General features: G+C 37.3%; 4 protein-coding genes and 1 long non-coding RNA gene across 10 annotated transcripts; 3 read left to right on the forward strand and 2 right to left on the reverse strand.

Moving 5' to 3' along the window:
* Positions 1 to 314: 314 nt before the first annotated feature.
* Positions 315 to 4,118, forward strand: LOC103967955 (NADP-dependent D-sorbitol-6-phosphate dehydrogenase). Its single transcript, XM_009381288.3, has 6 exons — positions 315 to 536; positions 1,960 to 2,054; positions 2,557 to 2,674; positions 2,994 to 3,126; positions 3,225 to 3,444; positions 3,609 to 4,118. The coding sequence occupies exons 1-6, from the start codon at positions 368 to 370 to the stop codon at positions 3,837 to 3,839; spliced, it is 966 nt and encodes a 321-aa protein (XP_009379563.1). The 5' UTR covers positions 315 to 367; the 3' UTR covers positions 3,840 to 4,118.
* Positions 3,279 to 6,990, reverse strand: LOC103967954 (polyprenol reductase 2). 6 transcript variants are annotated; one of them, XR_007255290.1, is made up of 9 exons: positions 6,842 to 6,990; positions 6,484 to 6,735; positions 5,891 to 6,240; positions 4,953 to 5,187; positions 4,646 to 4,744; positions 4,456 to 4,527; positions 4,135 to 4,319; positions 3,590 to 3,881; positions 3,279 to 3,508 (listed from the first exon to the last, which is right to left on the reverse strand). XR_007255290.1 is itself a non-coding variant. In XM_009381286.3 (6 exons), exons 1-6 carry the CDS (start codon positions 6,637 to 6,639, stop codon positions 4,215 to 4,217), a joined length of 1,017 nt encoding a protein of 338 aa, XP_009379561.2. In that variant the 5' UTR covers positions 6,640 to 6,933; the 3' UTR covers positions 4,048 to 4,214. The 6 variants fall into 6 exon arrangements, 1 of the variants encoding a protein (XP_009379561.2); XR_007255291.1 differs by having other exon boundaries at positions 5,891 to 6,237; positions 6,484 to 6,939; XR_007255293.1 differs by having other exon boundaries at positions 5,891 to 6,188; positions 6,484 to 6,938.
* A 4,755-nt stretch (positions 6,991 to 11,745) lies between these two features.
* Positions 11,746 to 15,038, forward strand: LOC103967952 (NADP-dependent D-sorbitol-6-phosphate dehydrogenase-like). Its single transcript, XM_009381285.3, has 6 exons — positions 11,746 to 11,974; positions 13,151 to 13,245; positions 13,505 to 13,622; positions 13,919 to 14,051; positions 14,156 to 14,375; positions 14,545 to 15,038. Exons 1-6 carry the CDS (start codon positions 11,839 to 11,841, stop codon positions 14,773 to 14,775), a joined length of 933 nt encoding a protein of 310 aa, XP_009379560.2. The 5' UTR covers positions 11,746 to 11,838; the 3' UTR covers positions 14,776 to 15,038.
* LOC125473390 lies at positions 11,983 to 13,078 on the forward strand. The gene is made up of 2 exons (XR_007255294.1): positions 11,983 to 12,224; positions 12,290 to 13,078. It is a non-coding gene; the product is annotated as an uncharacterized LOC125473390 (long non-coding RNA).
* A 216-nt stretch (positions 15,039 to 15,254) lies between the features above and the next one.
* LOC103967956 (polyprenol reductase 2-like) lies at positions 15,255 to 16,093 on the reverse strand. The gene is made up of 3 exons (XM_018642260.2): positions 15,725 to 16,093; positions 15,532 to 15,603; positions 15,255 to 15,406 (listed from the first exon to the last, which is right to left on the reverse strand). The coding sequence occupies exons 1-3, from the start codon at positions 15,953 to 15,955 to the stop codon at positions 15,302 to 15,304; spliced, it is 408 nt and encodes a 135-aa protein (XP_018497776.2). The 5' UTR covers positions 15,956 to 16,093; the 3' UTR covers positions 15,255 to 15,301.
* Positions 16,094 to 25,171: the final 9,078 nt, after the last annotated feature.

Genomic DNA, 25,171 nt, shown 5'->3' on the forward strand with positions numbered 1-25,171 from the left:
AAAATTCTATTTGGATACTTTTCTTTATTATACAACGAATATTACTATTTTAGGACTGTACTAATTGGATACTCCTGTAACTATAGAAAATATAAGTGTCACTAGACAGAACCTACCAGATACCGCGACGTCACGGGACACATAATACGGGGCGTCGCATTCTGACTAAAATTTAAAAAAGCACTATTCATTCCATTATTGTGTGTGGAGCCAATCACTACTTTTCCAAGAGCCGTCAAGTTATTTCTTTTCTTTTCTAATCTTCCCCAGTATCCTTACTTCACGCCCATGCAGCTATATAAAGGCATGAGCGGCACCAATCTTGTATCAAACACAAAGGCGAGAGAGAAACAGAAACAGCCTGAAGATGTCTCTGAGAGAGTTTGGAGAGTTAGAAAACATGCCCACCGTTACACTCAGCAGTGGCTACGAGATGCCGGTCATCGGCCTCGGCCTCTGGCGTCTGGAGAAGAACGAGCTCAAAGACACCATCTTAAATGCTATTAAGCTTGGCTATCGCCATTTTGACTGTGCTGGTATACCCTCCATCACGCCTGATCCTGTTTTACATTAATCCATGCATATTTTACATTAATTTTGGTTTACTTCGTTCTAAATAATTCATAGTATTTTTATTAATTCAATCAAATACTGGCTAGAGAAGGAAGAATCGAATATCGGACTTGATGTGAATGGGCGGATGTTCCTGACTAGTGGACACAAAGTTATTAAACGGTTGACTATTTTTGCCACTAAGTGCTGGCAAACTATTAATAATTTGCTAAAAGGAATCACATGCATCATGCGTAAGTTTTTTTTTTCATGAACAAGAAAAGTGTACAAGCCATAAAGGCGGCGGCGGTGATGCAATCTGAACATAACTTTTTTGGTTACACGTGAGACAAGCAAAAGGAAAAAATGGATGTAATATACGTAAACGACTCAAACCATAGGAAGCCTTTGTCCGAAACCATGGGAAACCCGTTTGGTACTTTTATTGGTTACACTAATATATATACACACTAATACACACACACACATATATATATACACACACACACACACACATATATATATATATATATATAGTTATGATTCGGTGACATAAATTTTGACATTTATATTATAGGGTCCACTCCATAACATATTTGTTTACTATGAATTGTAATAAATGAGTGTTTTATGTTTTATTTGTTTAGGCCGAAAATGGTATTTTGGTTTATTCCAAAAATGGCAGTTTGTCTTTTAGGACGCGGATAAGCGCACCTCCCATGGTCACAATTGGCAGATTAGGCTAAGGCACTGAGTTAGACTATTATAAATGTATGTGTATAAAAGTGGAGAAGACAAATGAGTCCCAGACCTTCGCTTCCTATATTTTTCGACCAATCCCATGTTTGCTTCTCCCCTTGGGAAAGGGAATAATAATAATAATAATAATAATAATAATAATAATAATAATAATAATAATAACAGGAAAGTGTTATTGACACTCTCTCATAAGTGTATTTTTCTTTCAAATATAGAAAGTTTGTAGTGTAGAATGAGATTTTTGGAGTGGTAATAACAATTCCCTGATAATAATAATAATAATAATAATAAGATAAATGTTATTAGCACTCCAAAAATCTTATTCTACACTCCTTACAAGTGTATTTTTCTTTCCAAATATAGAAAGTTTGGAGTGTAAAATGAGAATTTTGAAATACCACTAACAATTCCCCAATACTAATAATGATGATGATGATGATGATGATGATATCGTACGAACATTCTAATTTAAGAGGACGCTAACTGTAATTTGAGAGGATGGTCTTAAGCATAACGAGCACTTCACCACTTGTAAAAACTTATTTGTGGAATATAAAGTAAAAAAACAATTGGTCTTTAGGTTGTAAATTTAAATCTAGATGTCTCACTATTTTATGGTTAATAATGGTAAACTATTTGACGTTGCAGCCCATTACAAGACTGAAGCAGACGTTGGGGAAGCACTTGCAGAAGCATTCAAGACTGGACTTGTCAAGAGGGAAGAACTTTTCATTACTACCAAGGTATGATCTTAGTAATTTAGAGCTTCCTTGAAAACACTTTTAAAATGATTGAAAGGGTTTTTGATGAAAATATTTTTAGAACCAATCTTTAGTAAGGATGCAAGTAAATTCTAGAAAAGCATTTAAGCGGCTTCCTAGAAGAAGCACATAACTGATGTTTTTTGCAAAAAAGCACTTTAACGGCTTTTGGAATCCAAAAACATTTTCTCTAAAAACGCTTTTAATCATTTTAAAAGCACATCCAAACAAGCCTTTACTTCTTTGGTTTGGAACTACTTTTATAAAATAATAATATGGTGGAGATTTAGGCTAAGCCGTAAAATGAACCCGTTATAACTAAGTATTGAAGTCTTCATCTATGAGAGTCAAATCTAAGACCTCTTACTCACAAACAAACATGAATATATCTAAATTGTAACGCTAGTGGTGAAGTATTAGTGTTTATCTCACGTTCTCTCAAGAAAGTGGCGTATAATTTGTTGTTGCTATAATTATATTGCAGGTTTGGAATTCAGACCATGGGTATGTGGTTGAGGCCTGTAAAAACAGCCTTAAGAAACTTCGGCTAGATTATCTGGATCTCTACCTAGTTCACTACCCATTGCCCACGAGGCATAATGGTACCTTCCCCCCTCTCTCTCTCTTTTAGGTTGGATAATTGGGATTGGATGCCATTCACATCCTCTTTGTGAGGTATCCTATATGTTTATCATACATTGTGTGATCATAAATAATTTTGAATTTTTTAATTTCAAATTAAATACAAACAGTACCTATGAAAGTTGATCGCACAATGTACGATAAACAGATAAAACGTGAGGATCCAGAAAAAAGATCCTCATCTTGATTATTGTATCACTCAACGCTGTGACGTTACAAAATTATAAGTAGTTAATTTACAATGAATTGGTATTTATTTTACTTGCTGTATGGTCACAGCCATTGGTCAAACTGCCAGTCTTTTGGGCAAGGACAAGGTGCTGGACATAGATGTAACAATTCCCCTTCAACAAACTTGGGAGGGCATGGAAAGGACCGTCTCTTTGGGCTTAGTTCGTAGCATTGGTCTCAGGTACATCCCATAAGCACTACACCTTCATCTCCGTATCCGAACTCGATTAGACCGGTGACTGTCGCTAAACCAAATTGTAATTGGCTTCATTTTTGCAGCAACTACGACCTTTTTCTAACCAGAGATTGCTTGGCTTACTCCAAAATAAAGCCTGCAGTGAGCCAATTTGAAACTCACCCCTACTTCCAGCGCCACTCTCTCGTCAAATTCTGCTTGAAACACGGTGTTCTTCCCACAGCTCACACCCCTCTCGGAGGTGCTGCGGCCAACAAGGATATGTTTGGTTCAATTTCACCTTTGGATGATCCAGTTCTCAATGTATTCTCTGTTTTACACATGCACCATTCACATGTCGTAATTACGATATAACAATCTCTGTTTCCTAAAACAATGAGCCAACCATAGAAATTAGATATCGAACATGTCATTCATGAGAGAAATACATCTAGACCGTAATGCTCACTTGAGTGTTTCATTTTCAGGATGTGGCTAAGAAGTACGGAAAGACTGTGGCACAAATCTGTCTGAGGTGGGGAATTCAAAGGAAAACAGCAGTGATTCCAAAGTCATCAAAAATTCAGAGATTGAAAGAGAATTTGGAGGTTCTTGAATTCCAGCTGAGTCATGAAGACATGGAGGTCATAAACAGTATAGACAGGAAATGTCGTACCAGTCTACCTTCCAAGACTTGGGGCTTAGATGTGTACGCATAAGCATGGAATTCAAAATCCTCCGACTTGCTGCTCCTGCAACTTCTTCAAAGGGTGTTAAACAGAAGCGAAATGGAAAGTATCGTGAACCTTAGTTACAATAAACTTAGCTTTATATAATTTTCCCAAGCTCGTCTATCTGCTAGTTCAAAAACTTCAGTATTCAGCCTTTGTATTGGGCATTGCAAATTAGAATATATAATAAAATGAATGCCATTGTAATTTTCTTTTGTATTAATAAATGAGTGATAAAATAAAGTGTAAAAATTACATATTGCATAACTATTTTGTTGCTTACTTGTTCATTTGAATCGAATAGTGCGGACTCACAAAGCTTTACACTCAATCACCTTTGCACTAGCTTTTGTAAGTTTGCGCTTAGTAAACAAATGGAATAATGGCGAGCCGTTTCTTGGGATAACTTTCAAATTTCTGGAGGTACCACCTATGTGTTTCCGCTGCTGCCAATACTAAGTTGGACACCTGAAAGACACCAAATAAGAGAGTAAAGCACACGGAGAAATAAGTTTACTTTAGAAGACGTCTGTCTATGCGTGTGTGCGCACACTCATGTGTGCATGTGTATGTACGTATATTTTCAGCACAAAAAAAATCATACCACAAATCCAAAAAGTAACCAGATTGTGAGATCTGTTCCTCCACTAGCGACTACAAGGCCAGCATATATAACCTTCATCATTATCAAAAGAGAAATTTAGCATATACATCAAGACTCGGAAAGATTTTTAAATTATTCGAGACAAAAGAATTCTCTTTAAGCATGCAGTGAGGAGAGTCAAGAGACTTACTATCTCAGCCAGATAGTGTGGAGATGAAACAATTTCAAACCAATCACCATGAGGAATCACATATTCATCATTTGGCTCACTGTGATCTCGTAATGAGCCCTGTAATAATATTTCACATGTCAGGAACATTATAAAAGTGAATGCAAGGACGATCGAGATAAGAAACACAATATCCGCATTCCCTAATTCAGCTGTATGAAATGAAATTAGTATATATGTCTTAGAATGCATGCTTATTTAACTGAGAGAGAGAGTGTGTGTGCGTGCGCGCGCGCACGCATGCACGGTGACACACACTGAGACATACAAGAATTGTGTGACATCGGCGCTGATGGATCCAACCCCAAAAAAATATAGCTGCACCAATCCACTGGAGCCAACCAAGCTTCAAAAGAGAGTTCACAAATTGTAACCAATCAAATTCCACTTGTCGCATGCTACTCTTGCCCTTGACAATGAACTCAGCCACTCCACTTATTGAAAATTTATAAACCTCCAGAACATTATTGCAGCAAAGTGACAGTGGTGCTGCTGTGTAGAAGCTAACGTCAAAAAGGAACAGAAATCAGTAAAAAAAATCTTCTATTCCACAATTTTGAAAACAGCAAAACACATGACGAGAACTGACAATTATGTGTGATAGTAACATTTATCATTCCAGAGCACACGAGGCTCGTCGGTTATGACTTCCGGTAAATATAGGTGACCACCGAGCTTTGCAATTATTGAAGCAATCTCTAGTATTTCCAATTTAGAAGATATCATACCTTGGAAGAAAGAAGAAAGTCATAGGCGTTTTAACTAGGCTTAACCTATTGGAAACTGCAGTAGGAGTAATAGAAAAATAGAATTGCAACCAGTTTTCCTACACTACACCATTTGATAATTGGTTTAACAAGTCTAACTCCCGTGTACGTATTGAAAGCCAAAATGGACAAAAACAATATCTTTACATATGTATATTTATATTGCTTTTTGAATCATAACTAGAAACCGAACTTAAATACGGTTAGCTCAAGAGGAGCCTACTGCGTCTCTCATAGGCAATTCGGCAAACACCGACTGTGCCAACTCTGTTAAACCAAATTTCAAATATTCCCAATACATTTTCAAATCAATCAAAGATTATAAATCAATAAAACAATATATATATATATGCACAAAAACAATATCTTTACATATGTATTTAAATGCATATGCACAAAACCAATATCTTTACAATGAAGGGGTTTGTGAATAACTTACAAGAGGCCGGTCAGATATCCGAAAATGTGCATCCGAGCGGAGGAGCTATAGTTGAACACATATATTGTCTCAAAGAGGCGCCTCAAGACTTGAACCTCCATCAATAAAAGCAGAAAGACCGAACGCCATATGCTATATCTGTAACTGACAGGAACCGAATGAACCTTGTCCCATGAAAAGATATGTGAACCTCCAGTGAAGTGGCTGGCGATTGAAGGGTAAAGCAACGATTCTGAAACCAATGGCACCGTTTTATACGCATACATCGAAGTTGCAACGAGCAATAGCGTTGTCCACGCTACAGCCACCACATAGAAATGGCAGAACAACTTTTGAGGAACTGTGAACTTCTACAATTAGAAAAAGTACAAAAATAAAAATAAAAATTCATCATGTAGTGTACAGAAAAATAAAAGAAGAATTCATAAGGACTTGTAGGTCGGTTGGTTAAGAACATTCAATCCCGAATATGATTACCCTCACTCTCAATATCGCCCATGATAATTGAACAGTTATACCGTGTTTCCCAATTTCTTCAACTTTCTCACCAACCAAACAGACCATAACCCAAAATAGACCATCAAATCCTTTACCTGAGATGACGACTGCATGATCTTCCCTCTCTTGGCAAACCCCAGAACAGCTCCATGAAACGAGGTCAGCCAAGAACAAGGTACGGCGGCTACGAGTATGGGCATAGTCGCTGCAACCCATGCTGTTCTAAGCAACCCAACAACACCCACCGCCATTAGAGCGAATACCCAAGTCAGAAAAGAGCTTAATGATTTGGGAAAGGCTGGAAACTGTGAAATTTAGGCACTTTCTCAACTGGCTCTTTTAAAAGTCTGCGCCATTTTTGCAGATAAAATGCACATTAAAAAAAGGAAATGAAAAAATGGACAAAGAAAATCAAGACATTTTATTGAAGAACCGAATGCAATCACGATTTACGGGGGAGTGGACAGGAGTCGCCAAGTTCAAGAGGAGATACTAATACCAGGCGTGACGTGAGGTTTTGGGACACAGGGTTAATGATCAAATTTTCAAGTCGGCAGGGTTAATGATCAAAATTTCCAGTCGGCAGGGTTAATGATCAAATTTTCATGTCGGCATGGTTAATGATCAAATTTTCAGATTAAATTTTGTAAACCAAATAATGTAAATAATGTAATCGTTGATGATTGAATAATTTATTAAGTGTTGATTAACGTAATTATTTATTATCATTGACATATTATTTAATTTGAAAATTTAGTTTACAGAGCGTTATACTTTGGCATATAACACAGCAGTGTCAAACAATGAATTTTTTAGATTAACTACCGACAAAGTTCGAACTTCTGCTATTTTAAGATATTTTTAGTTGGATATCTTTGAATTCAATATTACAATTATTTTTCTAACATACTGGGGCTTATTTATTCCTTCTATGCTGAAAATCTTATCATTTTAGATTTTCTTTCTTACTTTTATGTTTTTCTAACATACGGTCAATATGGGATATTTCAACACGTCCGTCACATGGAACCCAATTAGTGGGTCAATCATGAAATATCCACACGGGAACAACTAGCCAAGGGGACTCACCTTACATGCAGGCCAAGGGATTCACCATGTTTGTGCTGCACCAAGGGGCCCCATCCATCACGTGACAATTTAGTTCAAGCCCAATCCCTGACTTTGATACCATGTAAATTATCAGAGAGACGGTCGAAGGCCCACTTTCAACAACATCAATATTGTCCCCAACTTAGTAATTACTACCTGTACAATCCGTCAGGTATGAGGTTTTATCACAAAAAGCCTCGATTAGTTAAAGTAGGGTTAGAATATTTAAACTTTTCTTTTCTTAAAGATACAATCAATATGGGATATTTCAACACATCTCATGTTTTATAGTTTGGTCCCCGACCTGCTCTATCCTCTCTCTCTCTAACTTGTGACCCGTTCTCTTTAAAAAAATCCTTCAAACATGTTGTACAAAAATGGGGGAAATTGAAAAATTAGAAAAACACAAGCACCTAGGTATCCTCCTTACATGACTGCAACCACAAATGCGAGCATTTCTTTCTGTCACCATGTTTTGCAATCTATTGTTATCATACTCCAATTTTAAATGCATTCACCCAACTAAATCCAAGGGATTGGTGTAGGAAAAATCAATCGTAGTTTTGAAATGCTCAGTTCGAGTTTGAACTCTTACGAATGCATTTTTTGGGTCATTGACTTTGCTTTGGTGTCTTATTTGACTTAGAGGCCAAAAATACGATGTCGACTCATGTGGTACGGACTGCATAGGCAGGAAAACTAGTTTGTCATCAATATATGATGGGATACCTCATATATATTAAAAGAAATAGCACTCACATGTTTTGTTACGTGTAAGATTTTCCAAACAAACCGACTTTGGTCATATTCGTGTTAGACCAACACCAAGGGTAAAACCCATATCCAAAACCCAAATATTTAGATTTAAACCCAAAAATAGTCACCCAATAATAAGACCTAAACCCAAAAAATTTGACTGTCGACGCAAACGAAAACCCAAATTCTGGCTTCTATTGCCTAGCCGAAATGTTGGGCCGCCACAAAATGGGAGGATGATTTTGGTTAGTGGTCGACAACTGGGCCCCACGTGGCATGGGATCCCATCTGTCCATCATTATCATTTGGACAAAATTGAGCCTTGAAGTTTGATCAACGGTTCAGATTAAAATTTATTTTGAGTGATCTTTTGATTTTGATCTAATAATTCATATTTTTTCTTTCAAATTCGATGGTTGAAATTTAAACCCAACAGGCAAAATAATAAAATAAATTTTCTAAAACATATCCGCTTTAAAAAAATTATTCCAAACTATAGATACTCATAATTTCAACCAAACGGGCAAAATAATAAAATAAATTTTCTAAAGCATATCCACTTCAAAAAAATTATTCCAAACAAAAGATGCTCATACTTTGATCATTCATCTACATAAAATTAGTTTGTTCATTCATTTGTTGGAATTTAATTTTTTTTTTTTTTAAGTTAAAACACTCGGACAATTAAATTAAGATAACATAACTTAAAGTTACAAAAAAAAATCTTTACCAAAAGAAAAGGGTTAAAACCATTCCATAACAATGAATACATTTTAATCAGGTCTTGAGAGTTGGATGAAATTCACTGTTCACATACCTAAATTCCGCCTTCTAATAAACCTAAATATTTAGATTTGGATCCAAAAGTTAAAGTTGGTATCAGTCACCAATATAAAAATTGTTCAATGATTAGCTCATAGACCTATGAATTATTCAATGATTACCTCATAGACCTATAAATTATTTAGTGATTAGCATGTACACTATGTTAAGAAATGGAAATAATCGAATCTCATTTGTGTTAATGGTTCACCATGTCGGTAATCGTTTAGCAGTTTATATTGTGTTTTGTTCTTGTTAAATTACCACTATTCAAAAAATCTTTCGTCTAACGCCGCCTAGCCGTTAGACTAATGACTACCAGTTTAATTAATTTATAGATGTTTGAAAATTAAGAAAACGTATCTAGACCTACAGAGGCGTTTGACTAACTTGCCTAAGCACTTGTTAAGACTATCTAGACTCATCTGAGCATTCGATGCAACTCTCACTTTGACAGAAAAATTAATAACTTTTATTTTGCCTTTCAGACCAATGAAACGGGTAAGCTTTCCTCCTCCTACTTGCAAAGATTTTCTTGTTTTTCAATGCGTCATGAAGATAATTAGTGTCGTTGTTGCGCAGTTAGAATATTTCACATGCATGTGCTTTCTCTATCAATTGACCAGTGCACATGACCGCTAATTGTTTGACGGTGGCCCTAATAGGGAAATTCTTGGAGAGATTTTTTAGTGTGATCGATATATGGGATGGTACATCACTTGTTATTAAATAAATGATGAGACATGCATGGTAAAAAGTTAATAACTTAAAAAATAAAATTTCTCACAATTCCTATTAAAACATATAATATACCACTTGTATTCCTAGGCCACTAAGAGCACATATAATATACTACAAATTTCTCCAAATCCTAGGCCATTAAGAGCACGCGACGTACAAATGGCGTAAATGGATGGCTAGAAGAGGACAAGATGCCAATCAAAATCAGAGAGGAAAGGATAAATTATAAAAGGTTGTCAAAACTTGGGCTCTGTGGGAGTTTTCTTGCAGACTTGTTACTATATATATATATAATTGTGACTAGCGGTGTAATGTTGCATGCAGCTAGGAAGAGCGGCAAACAAGTGGAGAAATTTTTCATTGTGATCGGAATATGAATGATACATTTTGTGTTTTTACATAAGTAGTAAGAAATTTTACTTTATAAGTTATTGACATTTTAACAAACATATATTACCATTTGTATAATAATACATAGTATAACACTCCGTGTACCGATCATATTGAAAAATCTCTCCAACAAGAGGATGATCTAATATGCTGGATTTTCACCTGACACACGTGTATACCCCAATCCCCTCACGTTTGCAATTCTGCTAGCTAGCGTGAGAGACGTATGGTTTGGGGATTAGTATTTGTGTGGGCGGAATGAATTGCAGATTAGAACCTTTTGTCATGTCTCATGTCTCTATGTGACGTAGTACGAATTAATCCATCAATAGGTGTGGTGATATGGAGGAGGGCGGCATTGAGACGCTTGTTTCCTACTATCACTTATACTCAATTACGTGCGTACAACTTACGTGTTAACACAGTATAAAAATGTTCGTGCGTAATTTTGTTTACCTAGTTATTAGCATCTCAAAATCTCACAAAATTTCATTCAACCCTTGGGTTAAAACCTAAAATTTTTAGCCCATGAAATTTAGGTTTTAACCCAAAAATAAGTTTTCTGCCTCAACCATTCTGGGTTAAATTTTTACCCCCCAGATTATTAAAGGATGAATTTAAGCTAATTTTTTTCAAAAAATAACTTTAAAATATATATATATATATATATGTGGACTATCATAAATTAATTTTACGAATATTTTAACCTAAAAATATTTAAATTCTGATACACATTGAAAAATCACTAAACCGACACATGAAACTCATGAAACAATATGGAAGAATAAGAAACACATGATAGAGATGTATAAACACAAAACACATGAACAAACACATGGTTTTGGAAGATGGTAGAAAGAAAATTGGAAGAAATGTAAGAGAAAAATGAATTTTGTCTGGATGTTTGAACAAATACATAGGTATTTATAGAGTTTTTTAGTGAATTTTGAGTTAAATGATATTTTAAAATTATTTTAGCAGTTGGATTTAAAATTTGACTGCTAGATCTTTTTTTTTTCACCGTTAAATTTAATCATATTTAATGTCGATAGTTGAATTCACTACATTTATAAAATATAAAACATAAATATCACCTAAATTAAATGTGGACCGTTGGAGAACCAACGGCCCATTGGGCTCACTTTCCATTGCCAACACATGTCATGGGTGGGGCTGCACTTTGCAGCAATTTTTAATGTTGCAGCACGTTCATCCTTTGGGCGCGAGTGATTTTGGGCAATTGCCGCCCCACCAATTTAGTCCAAATAGAAGGCAAATTTCGAGACTTACTAAAAAAGTCGGAGTTGGTCTAATTATAGAATATAAAAGTGTCACTAGACATACCTACCAGATCACCGCACGATACGGGGCGTCGCATCATGACTAAAATTTAAAAAGCACTATTCACTCCATTATTGTCTGTGGAGCCAATCACTACTTCCCCAAGAGCCGTAAAGTTATTTCTTTTCTTTTTTAATCTTCCCCAGTATTCTTTATTTCACGCCGATGCAGCTATATAAAGGCATGAGCGGCACCAACCTAGTATCATAGTTCAAACTCAAACACAAAGGCGAGAGAGAAACGGAAACACGCTGCAGAAGTCTCTGAGAGAGTTTGGAGAGTCAGAAAGCATGTCCACCGTTACACTCAGCAGTGGCTACGAGATGCCGGTCATCGGCCTCGGCCTCTGGCGTCTGGAGAATAACGAGCTCAAAGGCGTCATCTTAAATGCTATTAAGCTTGGCTATCGCCATTTTGACTGTGCTGGTATGCCCTCCATCACTCACCTCACCCTGTTTTACATTAATCCATGCATATTTTACAATAATTCGTAGTATTTTTATGAATTCAATCAAATACTTACTAGAGGAGGGAGAATCGGATATCGGACTTGACGTGCATGGGCGAGTGTTCTTGACTCTTGGACACAAAGCTCCCTCGCTAGTGTTAACCGATATTCTTACTCATAGCTGTCATATTATAAAATCATTGTTTTATGTCTGCATACAGCGCTAAGGTTTGAGTTCATTTTCAGAAAAGAGCCCAACGTTTTTAAAGTTTTCATATGAATACCTAGCTAAGTTATTAAACGGTTGACTATTTTTGCCACGAGTGTTGGCAAACATTAATAATTTGCTAAAAGGAATCACATGCAATCATGCGTAAGTCTTTTTTATGAACAAGAAAAGCCATAAAGGCGGCGGTGATGCAATCTGAACATAACTTTTTTGGTTACACGTGAGACTAGCAAAAGGAAAAATGGATGTAATATATGTAAACGACTCAAACCATAGGAAGCCTTTGTCCAAAACCATGGGAAACCCGTTTGTTACTTTTATAATCGCTTAGTTACATTATATATATATATATATATAAGTGGTTATGATTCGCAGACATAAATTTTAACATTCATATTGTATGATCCACTTCGTAACATATTTGTTTACTATCAATTGTACTAAATGAATGTTTTATATTTTATTTGTTTAGGCCGAAAATGGTACTTTGGTTTATTCCAAAAATGGCAGTTTGTCTTTTAGGAGGCGGATAAATGCACCTCCCCTGGCCTGAATTGGCAGATTGGTTTAGGCACCGAGTTACTATTATAAATGTATGTGTATAAAAGTGGAGAAGACAAATCAGTCGCAGACCTTCGCTTCTTCTCTTTTTCGACCAATCCCATGTTTGCTTCTCCCCTTGGGAAAGGGAATAATAATAATAATAATAATAATAATAATAACAACAACAACAAAATAATAATGAAAACATCGTATGAACGCTGTAATTTGTGTGGACGGTCTTAAACATAATGAGCAATCCATCACTTGTAAAAACTTATTTATGGAATACAAAGTAAAAAACAATTGGTCTTTATGTTGTAAATTTAAATCTAGATGTGTCACTATTTTATGGTTAATAAGGGTAAACTATTTGACGTTGCAGCTCATTACAAGAGTGAAGTAGACGCTGGGGAAGCATTTGCAGAAGCATTTAAGACTGGACTTGTCAAGAGGGAAGAACTTTTCATTAGCACCAAGGTATGTTCAAGTAATTTACTTCTTTGGTTTTGAACTGCTTTTATAAAATAATAATCTGGTAGAGATTTAGGCTAAGCTGTAAAATGGATCCGTTGTAACTAAGTATTGAAGTCTTTATCTATGAGAGTCAAATAAAAAATCTCTTACTACCAAACGAATATGAATATATCTAAACTGTAACGCTAGTGGCGAAGTATTAGTGTTTATCTCACATTCTTTCAAGACAATGACATAATTTGTTGTTATAATTATATTGCAGATTTGGAATTCAGACCATGGGTATGTGGTTGAGGCCTGTAAAAACAGCCTCAAGAAGCTTCAGCTAGGTTATCTGGATCTCTACCTAGTTCACTACCCATTGCCCACGAGGCATAATGGTACCTCCCCCGTCTCTCTCTCTTTTAAGTTAGATTATTGGGATTCGATGCCATGCAGATCTTCTTTGTGAGATCCTCACATCAAATCCGTTTATTATACATTGTGTAGGTCATAAATCATTTTGAATTTTTTTCATTTCAAATTAAGCACAAACAGTGCCTACGATAGTTGATCGCATGATAACAATGAACGGATAAGATGTGAGGATCTGAAAAAAGATCCTCATCCAGATTATTGTATCACTCAACGCTGCGGCAATGAATTGGTATTTATTTTACTTGCTGTATGGTCACAGCCATTGGTCAAACTGCCAGTCTTTTGGGCAAGGACAAGGTGCTGGACCTAGATGTAACAATTTCCCTTCAACAAACCTGGGAGGGCATGGAAAAGACTGTCTCTTTGGGCTTAGTTCGTAGCATTGGTCTCAGGTACATCCCATAAGCATTTATGCTGCACCTTCATCTCCGTATCCAAACTCGATTAGACCGGTGAATGTCGCTACACCAAATTGTAATTGGCTTCGTTTTTGCAGCAACTACGACCTCTTTCTAACCAGAGATTGCTTGGCTTACTCCAAAATAAAGCCTGCAGCGAGCCAATTTGAAACTCACCCCTACTTCCAGCGTGACTCTCTCGTCAAATTCTGCTTGAAACACGGTATTCTTCCCACAGCTCACACCCCTCTCGGTGGTGCTGCGGCCAACAAGGATATGTTTGGTTCAATTTCACCTTTGGATGATCCAGTTCTCAATGTAAAGTATTCTCTGTTTTACACATGCACCATTCAAATGTCGTAATTACGATATAACAATCTCTGTTTTCTAAAACAATGAGCCAACCATAGAAATTAGATATCGAATGTGTCATTCCTGAGATAAATACATCTAGACCATAATGCTCACTTGAGTGTTTCATTTTCAGGATGTGGCTAAGAAGTACGGAAAGACTGTGGCACAAATCTGTCTGAGGTGGGGAATTCAAAGGAAAACAGCAGTGATTCCAAAGTCATCGAAAATTCAGAGATTGAAAGAGAATTTGGAGGTTTTTGAATTCCAGCTGAGTCATGAAGACATGGAGGTCATAAACAGTATAGACAGGAAATGTCGTGCCAGTCTACCTTCCAAGACTTGGGGCTTAGATGTGTACGCATAAGCGTGGAATTCAAAATCCTCCGAATTGCTGCTTCTGCAACTTCTTCAAAGGGTGTTAAACAGACGCGAAATGGAAAGTATCGTGGATCTTACTTACAATAAACTGAGCTTTATATAATTTTCCCAAGCTCGTCTATCTGCTAGTTCAAAAACTTTTATTATTCGGCCTTTGTTGTGGGCATTGCAAAGGAGAATATATAATAAAATGAATGCCATTGTAATTTTTTTTTTTTGTATTAATGAGTGATTAAAGGCTTTGTTGTTGTTGTTGTTGTTGTAAATGAGTGATTAAAGAAAGTGTAACAAATTACACAGAATCGAGCGCAATGATGTTCTAGGATTCATATAGCCGACTCCAGTTACTGGGAAAATGCTTTGTTTTTGTAATAAATGAGTGATTAAATAAAGTGTAACAAAGTACATATTGCATAACTATTTGTTGCTTACTTGTTCATTTGAATCGAATAGTGCGGAGTCACAAAGATTTAAACTCAATCACCTTTGCACTAGCTTTTGTAAGTTTGCGCTTAGTATGCAAATGGAATAATGGCGAGCCGTTTCTTGGGATAACTTTCAAATTTCTGGAGGTACCACCTATGTGTTTCCGCTGCTGCCAATACTAAGTTAGACACCTGAAAGACACCAAATAAGAGAGTAAAGCACACGGAGAAATAAGTTTACTTTAGAAGACGTCTGTCTATGCGTGTGTGCGCACACTCATGTGTGTACGTACATTTTCAGCACAAAAAAATCGTACCACAAATCCAAAAAGTAACCAGATTGTGAGATCTGTTCCTCCACTAGCGACCACAAGGCCAGCATATATAACCTTCATCATTATCAAAAGAGAAATTTAGCATATACATCAAGACTCGGAAAGAGTCTTAAGTTATTCGAACAAAAGAATTCTCTTTAAGCAGGCAGTGAAGAGAGTCAGTCAAGAGGCTTACTATCTCAGCCAGATAGTGTGGAGATGAAACAATTTCAAACCAATCACCATGAGGAATCACATATTCATCATTTGGTTCACTGTGATCTCGTAATGAGCCCTGTAATAATATTTCACATGTCAGGAACATTATAAAAGTGAATGCAAGGACGATCGAGATAAGAAACACAATATCCGGATTCCCTAATTCAGCTGTATGAAATGAAATTAGTATATATGTCTTAGAATGCATGCTTATTTGATTGAGAGAGAGAGAATGTGTGTGCGCGCGCGCATGCACGGTGATCCAACCCCAAAAAAATATAGCTGCACCAATCCACTGGAGCCAACCAAGCTTCAAAAGAGAGTTCACAAATTGTAACCAATCAAATTCCACTTCTCGCATGCTACTCTTGCCCTTGACAATGACTCAGCCACTCCACTTATTGAAAATTTATAAACCTCCAGAACATTATTGCAGCAAAGTGACAGTGGTGCTGCTGTGTAGAAGCTAACGTCAAAAAGGAACAGAAATCAGTAAAAAAAATCTTCTATTCCACAATTTTGAAAACAGCAAAACACATGACGAGAACTGACAATAAGTTAACAGGGCAGGGTTAATGATCAAATTTTCAAGTCGGCAGGGTTAATGATCACATTTTTGTAAACCAAATAATGTAATTGTTGATGATTGAATAATTTATTAAATGTTGATCAATGTAATTATTTATTATTATTAACATATTATTGAATTTGAAAATTTAGTTTACGTAGCAATATGCTTTGGCATATAACACAGCAGCCCCAAGCTTGAAAAATTATCAGATACTTTTAGTTTTTTTTTTTGTTAAACGATGAATTTTTTAGATTAGCCACTGATTAAATTCGAACTCCCATTATTATTTGATATTTTTAGTTGGATATCTTTGAATCCAATATTACAATTATTTTTCTAACATGCTGGGGTCTATTTATCCCTTCTATGCTGAAAATCTTATCATTTCAGATTTTCTTTCTTACTTTTATGTTTTGCTATCTTCTCTCATCTATTCCTTTTTAACTTCTTATTTATGTCTCCCTCACTTTGTATAACTTATTTTTTCGTTATCAATAAAATTTCTCTCGTACCATCGAGGCTTTTCAAAAAAAATCATTTTTAATTTCTCACACAATTGCTATCATAAACTTCCCCTTTTTTTTTTTTTGTTAAGAAAACTAATAAAAAGGGCTTCAAAACTTTAAGTTTTAACAAAAAACCATCATATAACACTTCAAAACTTTAAGTTTTAACAAAAAACCATCACATAACTTTATTTAATGATAAGGATAAGAGAAAGAAAACAAAAAACAAAAAACAAAATAAACTTAACTAAAAGCACGTGCAAAGAGCACCCATCCAATCCTTCAGTTGCATAACCCTTTGACATAATCCGAGCATATTTTATTCCTCTAAAATTAAAATTTCAAATTGAAGTGGGTTCAGTTTGATTCTGAACCATATATGGGGCAGTATGGTAGGGAGTCGGTCAGGTATGGGTTGGGATGGTTGGGGGTAAGGGTGGGGCAACATCATTGACAACATCTTTGGACTCATCACCCGTTTTCTAGTAATGGTATTGAGCTGTAAGCTATTCATGAATTTAATAGCATGGACGTTAATCTCTATCATGTTTTTTTAATCTTATTGCATTCTAATGAAAGAACTTGAATATCTGGGACGAGCATTTACTGTTAAGTTTCATAAACAGTGTAGTATCGATAAGTTTCATAAACAGTATAGAAAGTTTCATAAACAGTGTAGTACCTTTAAGTTTCTTAAATAGTGTAGTAAGTGTCATAAACAGTGGAGTAAGTTTCATAAACAGTGTATTAAGTTTCATAAACAATATAGTAAGTTTCATAAACAGTTTGTGTGAGGGGCGCGCGGGTCCGCGCTTCAATTTTTTTTTTCTTTTTTTTTTTTAATATTAAAATTATGTATTTTTTCATTAAAATTTAAGTTTGTTGATGCACAAAATCAGTGAGGACTTTAGTACAACAGAAAGTGTCAAGTTTGTGACCTTCGTTAGGTTGCTTTGGTCATTAGTGTGGATAAGTATGTAAATGAATAGAGACAGGGAAGCAAATAACACAAGATGTACGTGGTTCACCCAGATTGGCTACGTCCACGGAGTAGAGGAGTTCTCATTAGTTGTGAAGGGTTTACACAAATACATAGGTTCAAGCTCTCTTTTTGTGAGTTCTAGTGAATAGTTTAGTACAAATGACATTAGGGATTATTGTGGGAGAATGATCCCCTTTTATAGAAGAGAGTTTCTAGTTTTGTTGTGACATTGACACGTGTCGTGTTGTGATTGGTCTCTGATATCGACACGTGTTGCACTGTGATTGGACTCTGATACCGACACGTGTCGCGTTGTGATTGGCCTCCTAGTTGGAGGAAAAGTCTTGTGGGTCCTTGACGGTATGCTGTTGACCGGTGCTTAGTAGTTTCGAGATTGGTCAAGTATGGTACAAACAAAGTTTTTTGTCCTTTTTATTAAAATTTAAGTTTTTTTTTCATTAAATAAAGTTATAGCATGACTTTTTATTGATATAAATTTAGTTTAAGCCTTTTTCATGAAAGTTTTCTTTTTTATAAGCAGAAATTGAAATCAAAGGACACACCCACCTATTCTTCAATTGTAAGTTTTGCTTAAAAAAGAATCATTTTTGAATGATTTCAAGTGGATTTAGATGCTAGACGGTTTTGATTCAAGGTGTTTTCTTTTGTTCTTTTTGTCAAACGATAGAATTTGTTAAATTAGATGTTGGATTAGACACCAACAAAGGGGGGGGGTTTGAACCCATGCCATTATGCAAAGGCTTAACCCCTTTCCACCACTGTGGTAAATGACCACTTGCAATTTAAGGTGTTTTCCACTGATATGCATATGTTAAAGGAAAGTAAAATAAGATGAAGAAAATACAATTACAATTAATATTTTAACATAAAACGTTGTGGACTTACTAGTTCACCTACATTGATATCACTTGATGAATTACGATATGCAATACTCATGTAGAACAAATGCTTATGTCAATACTTTTAAAGTTGCTGATCTATGTGAATTCAAGGACGATGAAGTTCTTTATCCTCACCATAACTCGGGGTCGAGTTCTTTTGAAGTGGAGGGGACTGATGTAGTGGATCAAAGAGAAAATGGATCGTTGGAAGACAAAAGAACACAATGGGAATTTGCAGATTTGGCGTCTAAGCTCCAATTTGGGTCCATCACACCTTTTCGAAGAGGGAATGACACTACGAGTCAAACTCACTGCTTTACTGTGACATACGATAGATTTTTCCCTCCAGAGTCGTTTCAGCCTCCAAAATAATATTTTAATTTGTAATAAAAAAAAATCTGAGCTTTGAGTTGCCATCCAATTAATGTTGTTTTAATTGTTTGAGTTATTTGAGTTGTTCAAGGAGTTCTAATCAATCTACTTAAAGCCTTTTGTGGTTTTAATATACTCATTCAATTATCAAATAAACAAAGAACCTTTTGGAATTTCTCTCAACTTTATGATGGATTCCAGACTTGTTCTTCAAGGACAAGGATTAGTTGATAACTCTTTTGATCAATTCATGGTGCATCAATTGGTACCACAGTGGGTTTTTCCTGTCTAGGCATCGTTGATTGTTTTATCTATCTATGAGTAACCGTGATTGTGAACCTGCCCCTATCACTCAAGCAGACTTAGATGCTCAAAGAACAAATTACAACTTTGACTGCACAATTTGGATAGCTTCGTGGAATGTTGCTCCAAGCCATTTGCCAAAATAGCTGAAGAGTTGTCGGATGCAATAATCAGGGAGTTCTGAGGCCTCGTGTTCTAGACAATGAATCGGAGTTCGAGGAAGAAACCGTAAACCATGCCTGGTTAACAGTTGAAATCATAAAACCGCAACAACTTTCATGATTTTTGGATTAAGGCCGACATTCCAAATTTTGTGGGAAATCTGAAAATTGAAGACTTCTTGTATTGGCTAGTGGATGAAGTAGAAAGATTCTTTAACGTCATGGAGGTCCCTGAGACAAAGATGGTGAAGATGGTTACCTTCTGTCTTAAAGCAACTGCTGCTGCTTGGTGGGATCAATTATAGAACACCCGGCAGAGGCAAGGAAGAATTGAATTTGAATGTGGAGGAAAATGAAGCAACGCCTGATGGACCATTTTTTACATGCGGATTTGTTTGGCCCCAAAATAATATTATTGGGTCGAGCTTAGGTTTATGTTCGGTCCAAAGCTCTTCCAAAAATACTATAAGCCATTTAGTGGTCCATCTAGTGGTCATAAGCCACCCAGTTAGGTCGGCCGAGTCCTATTACAAGAAGGATTAATCTAGGTATGAGCGAATGAGTCGAATTCTAGTAATATAAGGAGTCTCAGTGGAATAAGGATGTTGAGGTTTGAGAAGTGAATGTGGCCGGATAAAGAAGTTGGTTCAAAGTCCTAATGGAGGAAGGATTGGCCGAGATCTATTTAGATTAGGATGAGGAATCCTAACCCAAGTATAGTTTTGGTTTGGCCATGATGAGGTTGGTCGCTATCAATAAGATGGGGGTGCATCATTCTAAGCCCCTCCAATTCAACAAACAAACTGCCATACGTAAACCCTTGCTCTACGCGAAACCTCTCAACAACCTCAAGATTTTTGTTTTCCTTTTTCGCCAACATATCTTCATTTTGGATAAACAGCACTGTGAAGGCAACCGGTGAACATCTTCAGTTTGGATAAACAACATTGTTGCCATAGAATCAGCCGATCGCGAAGCACCTTCAGTTTAGATAAACAGCACTGCGTCGAGATCGACTGATTACCTATCCAAGTCTCAGTTGAGAAGGATTTTCGAATCCTTATTGGCGGAGGTCATCTCATTAGTCTTTTCGGCGAAGTGGGGTGTTACAGTTTACTGGGCTCGGCACATTGAATGCCGAGTTTGTTTTATGATTGGGTATTCATAAGTAAGTTTTAGAGTTCGGCATTCTGACGGCCGAACCACATTCACCATCAAGACATACATCTCTTTTGAGTACCTGTGTCCATATAGTTTGGTACCGGTTCGGCGTGCTTATACTCTTACGAATATAATCACTGTAACTGAACCCCGCGTCGATGATAATTGAACTTCGCAAAACTAGCAGCCTTGTCTTTAGGCTCTAGAACCCGAATGCCGAGACGTGTTCCTTCCTTAGCTGTAGTCGCAAGATCAAGAAGTCAGCAGCGCACTTAACGCAACATCAACACATTGTACTCCTCAGCCAATGAGTTGGCACGCCCGCATCAACCGAATGATGTAGTTAGCTCATTAGTTACTTAATCTGCGCGCCACGTAGGCTTGGTAGTTTTTGGGATCAACATTTTGGCATGCCCAGTGGGACCTATTGCTGAAGCTACAAAGTTCATGATCATTGAGACACAGTCAATAAAAAAGAAGATAGGGATGGGTAAATTAGCGACTAACCTTCCACCTATGGTCCAAAACCTAGATCATGATGACCTGTCACAAGCACAAAATCCTCCTACAGCCATCACACCTGAAGCTACGAGTGTGACAGACTGAGAAAAGGAAGTTAGTTTTAGCGAACAAGCTCGTGATGCGGAGAACACCACTAGAGCGACAAAAGCAATTTTTGTCAAAGGAATAATCGAACATTGCGATGAATATGGTGGTAAAGGTTTTGATCCATCGACTAGATCTTTTCTTCGGAGAAGACTCGAAGAGCAATCTCAGATTTTGAGTTGATAAGTAAGGAGCATACTTGAAGTAATACGCAGTAATGGTGAGGCACATAACAAAATGCTCGAACTGTTGGTTAGTTAAGTTTACGATAGCGGACCCACCGATTGTTTCTGGCAACTTCCACCTAAGGGTAATCCTGTATCAATGCTACAGGCCGAAACAGGATCTGCTCGGCTCAAAATGATCGATTTGGAAAAAAGTGGAAGATCAAGCAGTAGATTAGACGCGTCTGATCAGAGAAAAGATCGATTCGGCCTTAAAAAAGGGGTCAAAGTTCCTAAAGTTTATCCATCCATACCCAGCTTATGTAGAGAAGTTCAAATATCCTAAGGTTTCAAAATCCCAGACTTTAGCCTTTTTATTGGCGAATCGTCCTTGTCTTCGTTAGAACATGTGGCTCACAATGCAGAGATGTTAATAGTGACTTCCATAAACTGCGATTATTCAACTTCTCGCTAACAGGTTCGGCATTCGCTTGGTACATCAACCTCCCACCTAATTCCTTCCAAGGTTGGGATGAACTGGTTGAGAAATTTCATGAACAATTCTATTGACCGGGGATGGAAATGTCAGTTTCATCACTAGCTAGGATGGCTAAAACATCTGATGAATCGCCAATGGAATACTTAACGAGGTTCAAGTCGATCAAAAATTGGTGCCGAATACCTTTCCCTAAAGTTGAATTCGTTAAAATCACTTTGAATAGCTTGGATGTGGAATATAAAAAGAAATTTGGGGGTAAACTTTTGAGATATGTACGAACTGGCCCAGCACGTCAAGCAATATGATTATTTGCTCTGAGAATAAAAGATCTCGAAATCCCCATCCCGGGGAACGATTTACAAAAATTCCACAGTTAGTTATGCATCGACCGAAGGCAAGGAGCCCCGATACGCCAGTGTGGACGCGGGTGAGATAATGATAGATAAACTGTAATATGCAAGACTTTGGCTCAAATTAATTCCAAGAAGGCCAAAACCCGCTCGGCCTTTGAAAAGACAATGAAAACATCAAAAGTTTACACCTTTGATATCACCAAGGCAGATGCAATTTTCGACCAGTTGTTATTGGCAAAAATCATCAAACTTTGGCCGTGACATAACATTCCAAAGGTTAAAGAGCGAAAGGCAAAACGTATTGTAAGTACCACAACTCGAATAAGCATACCACAAATAGCTGCATTGTGTTTTGTGATGCCATTCAATGCTGGATTGATAAAGGCAACCTAAAATTTCCTAAAAAATAGATGACTGTCAACATTGATCCTTCCTTTCAGCGACAGTTGGCATAGTAGATGCTCATTTGCCCAAGAACAAAGGGAAAGGGAAGGCCGAGTTCGTTCCAATACAATATGTCCCAAAACAGAATTCTTGGCCGCGACTCAAGCTTGATCTATTTTCAAATGAACCACCTACAGAGTTGTCGAGATCGGCCATAGTCGAATCTATGTCAGACTCCAGTGCAGAAGAAATTGATAGACTGATGGTTCTGTGCAGCTATTGTAAAACACGTATCGTCCTAACCAAACCAAAGGAGAAACTAGCTCAGGTCCTAACACCACTGGCAACCATCCACGACCGTGGTAACACCTCCAAAGGTACTCGGCGCAGGCCAGCACCAAAAGGTGTTTGATAGGCTCGGCCCTCAAATACGAGTAGACGGTCCAACTTTAGCCAGATAATGTCTTGATTTCGATGCACCATTTTATAATGAGGATTATTACTCGCATAACTCCAGTAGCTCGAGTTTATCGGCAAACCAAAAAACCTTCAAGCCACTTGAGTCACGAGACCAACGTTGGTATAGTTATAATTCTCGTACCGGCATGTATACTACATTATCCAAATCTTAGAAATGTCGATGCTAATGGATAGACTGCATGGCTCGACGACAGGAAACACAGGCTACTTCGACTGCCAAATGGTAGCCGAAAGAAGCTGCAGGAAGTGGAAACGATCGACAACCCCCAGCAATCATGGCTGAATTACTTTAAGGGAAAAAGGTTATTGATCGTGACTTTGAAACCACCATTGAAAAATCCAAGAAGCGCATCAAACTCCTCATTCGGCCCGAAGAGATGAAAGCTTGGTTCAAGCATTTAAAAAAAAAAGTGCATCAAACTCCTCATTCGCCTCGAGGAGATGAAAGCCAGGTTCGAGCATTTAAAAAAAGAAGCCGAAAGCAAGCTTCCCTCACCACCCCCGCAAGTGCTGTTAGTAAAAGTCCGACGGAATCTACGACCTCCATTTCTCTGAGAGTCCCTAGAGTACATGCAAGAATTTCACAAGAAACATTCTGCCAATGACCTATACGAATTACCCAAAGCGTGTCAAGAAGCCATCGACCTGGCCTTAACCTGCCCTGACGCTGAATAGATTATCCAAAGAACCACTGATCCAGCAATGAAGGCCATGTTCCAGCATATACGAAAAGCTCGAGTCCTCGACTTCAAGGTCGACCCATACATAGACATAGACATTGCCAAGCTTTCTTTTTCTCTCGAAGACCTTCAGGATGTACAACATCATTTTGAAGTCTTTTCAACCGTTCTCTCTTTGACCTTACAACCGATAAGAAGGAGCGTGTGGCGCGTTTGGATGTGTACTTAGACACAAGGGACACCAGAATCACCTATGAAGAACGGGCCCGTAAAGCACTACAGGGACAAAATCAAACCTTAGCAACGAACAAGCTCGAAGACAATAGCTGGCATGAAATAGGTTTAGTCGATATGCCACGAGAGCAAGTACCCGATGAGGTGAAAGATGATCAGGTCGAGAATACTCCAAAGCATGATACCACACTAGATAACCCGGAGGATGACGACCAAGACCCGATGGGCCCTTCAATCCTAAAAAATATGGAAATCAGCATGGTCCATGTCTTACCTATTGAGTTTTAACCAACTACACACCAACCAAATTTCTTGGATGAGGACGTGGTTGCTGAGGAAGCAACACAAGTTGATTTCATCGCCACCAATGAAGATGGGTAAGCCAGTAAAGATGACAAACTTAAAGCAGATATAGACGTACTATTTCCCTGCTCTTCTTCGGTTAATCTTCAACATTTGAAGCCGTTGTATGTGACGGTTCATATTGAAAGTTTTCCAATCTTTAAAATCTTCATCGATTGTTGGGCTACAATCAATATCATGCCCATATCTGTTATGAAGGCACTACGACGAACTTAGTCCATCAGGAATAACCATGAGCAGCTTCGTCGGCGACAAGTCCCAGACCAAATGAGTGATTCCTTTGGAGCTAAGCGTTGCAGGTTGCAATCACATGACCGCATTCTTTATCGTTGACTGTAAGATCAAATATAATGCATTGCTCGGTCGGGATTGGATACATCAAACAAATTGCATTCCCTCTTCATTATATCAGGTACTTATCTTTTGGGACGGTAAATTTGTTGTGGTTCATCCGGCAGACAATCAGTCGTTTGAAGCCAATATGATTCAGGCATACTATTACGATGATCACGTCGGCTATAGTACCCTATAGTGTTACACCTCACCCCAAATTATTTTGTAAATTTCATATTTTCCCCAAAAGGTTTTTGAAAATTTATTTTTGGTCCCTTATCTTAATCTAATCCGGACCCTTTATCTCGATTTCTCTTCTCCCTCACACTACCACGTAGCAAACACCCAACTCTCATTGTCTTTCTCTTTT

Source organism: the organism of the source record quoted next, unplaced genomic scaffold (assembly GCF_019419815.1).
Source record: "Pyrus x bretschneideri cultivar Hongxiangsu unplaced genomic scaffold, Pyrus_bretschneideri_v1 Contig85, whole genome shotgun sequence".
In the NCBI taxonomy this organism is placed as follows: Eukaryota; Viridiplantae; Streptophyta; class Magnoliopsida; order Rosales; family Rosaceae; genus Pyrus; species Pyrus x bretschneideri.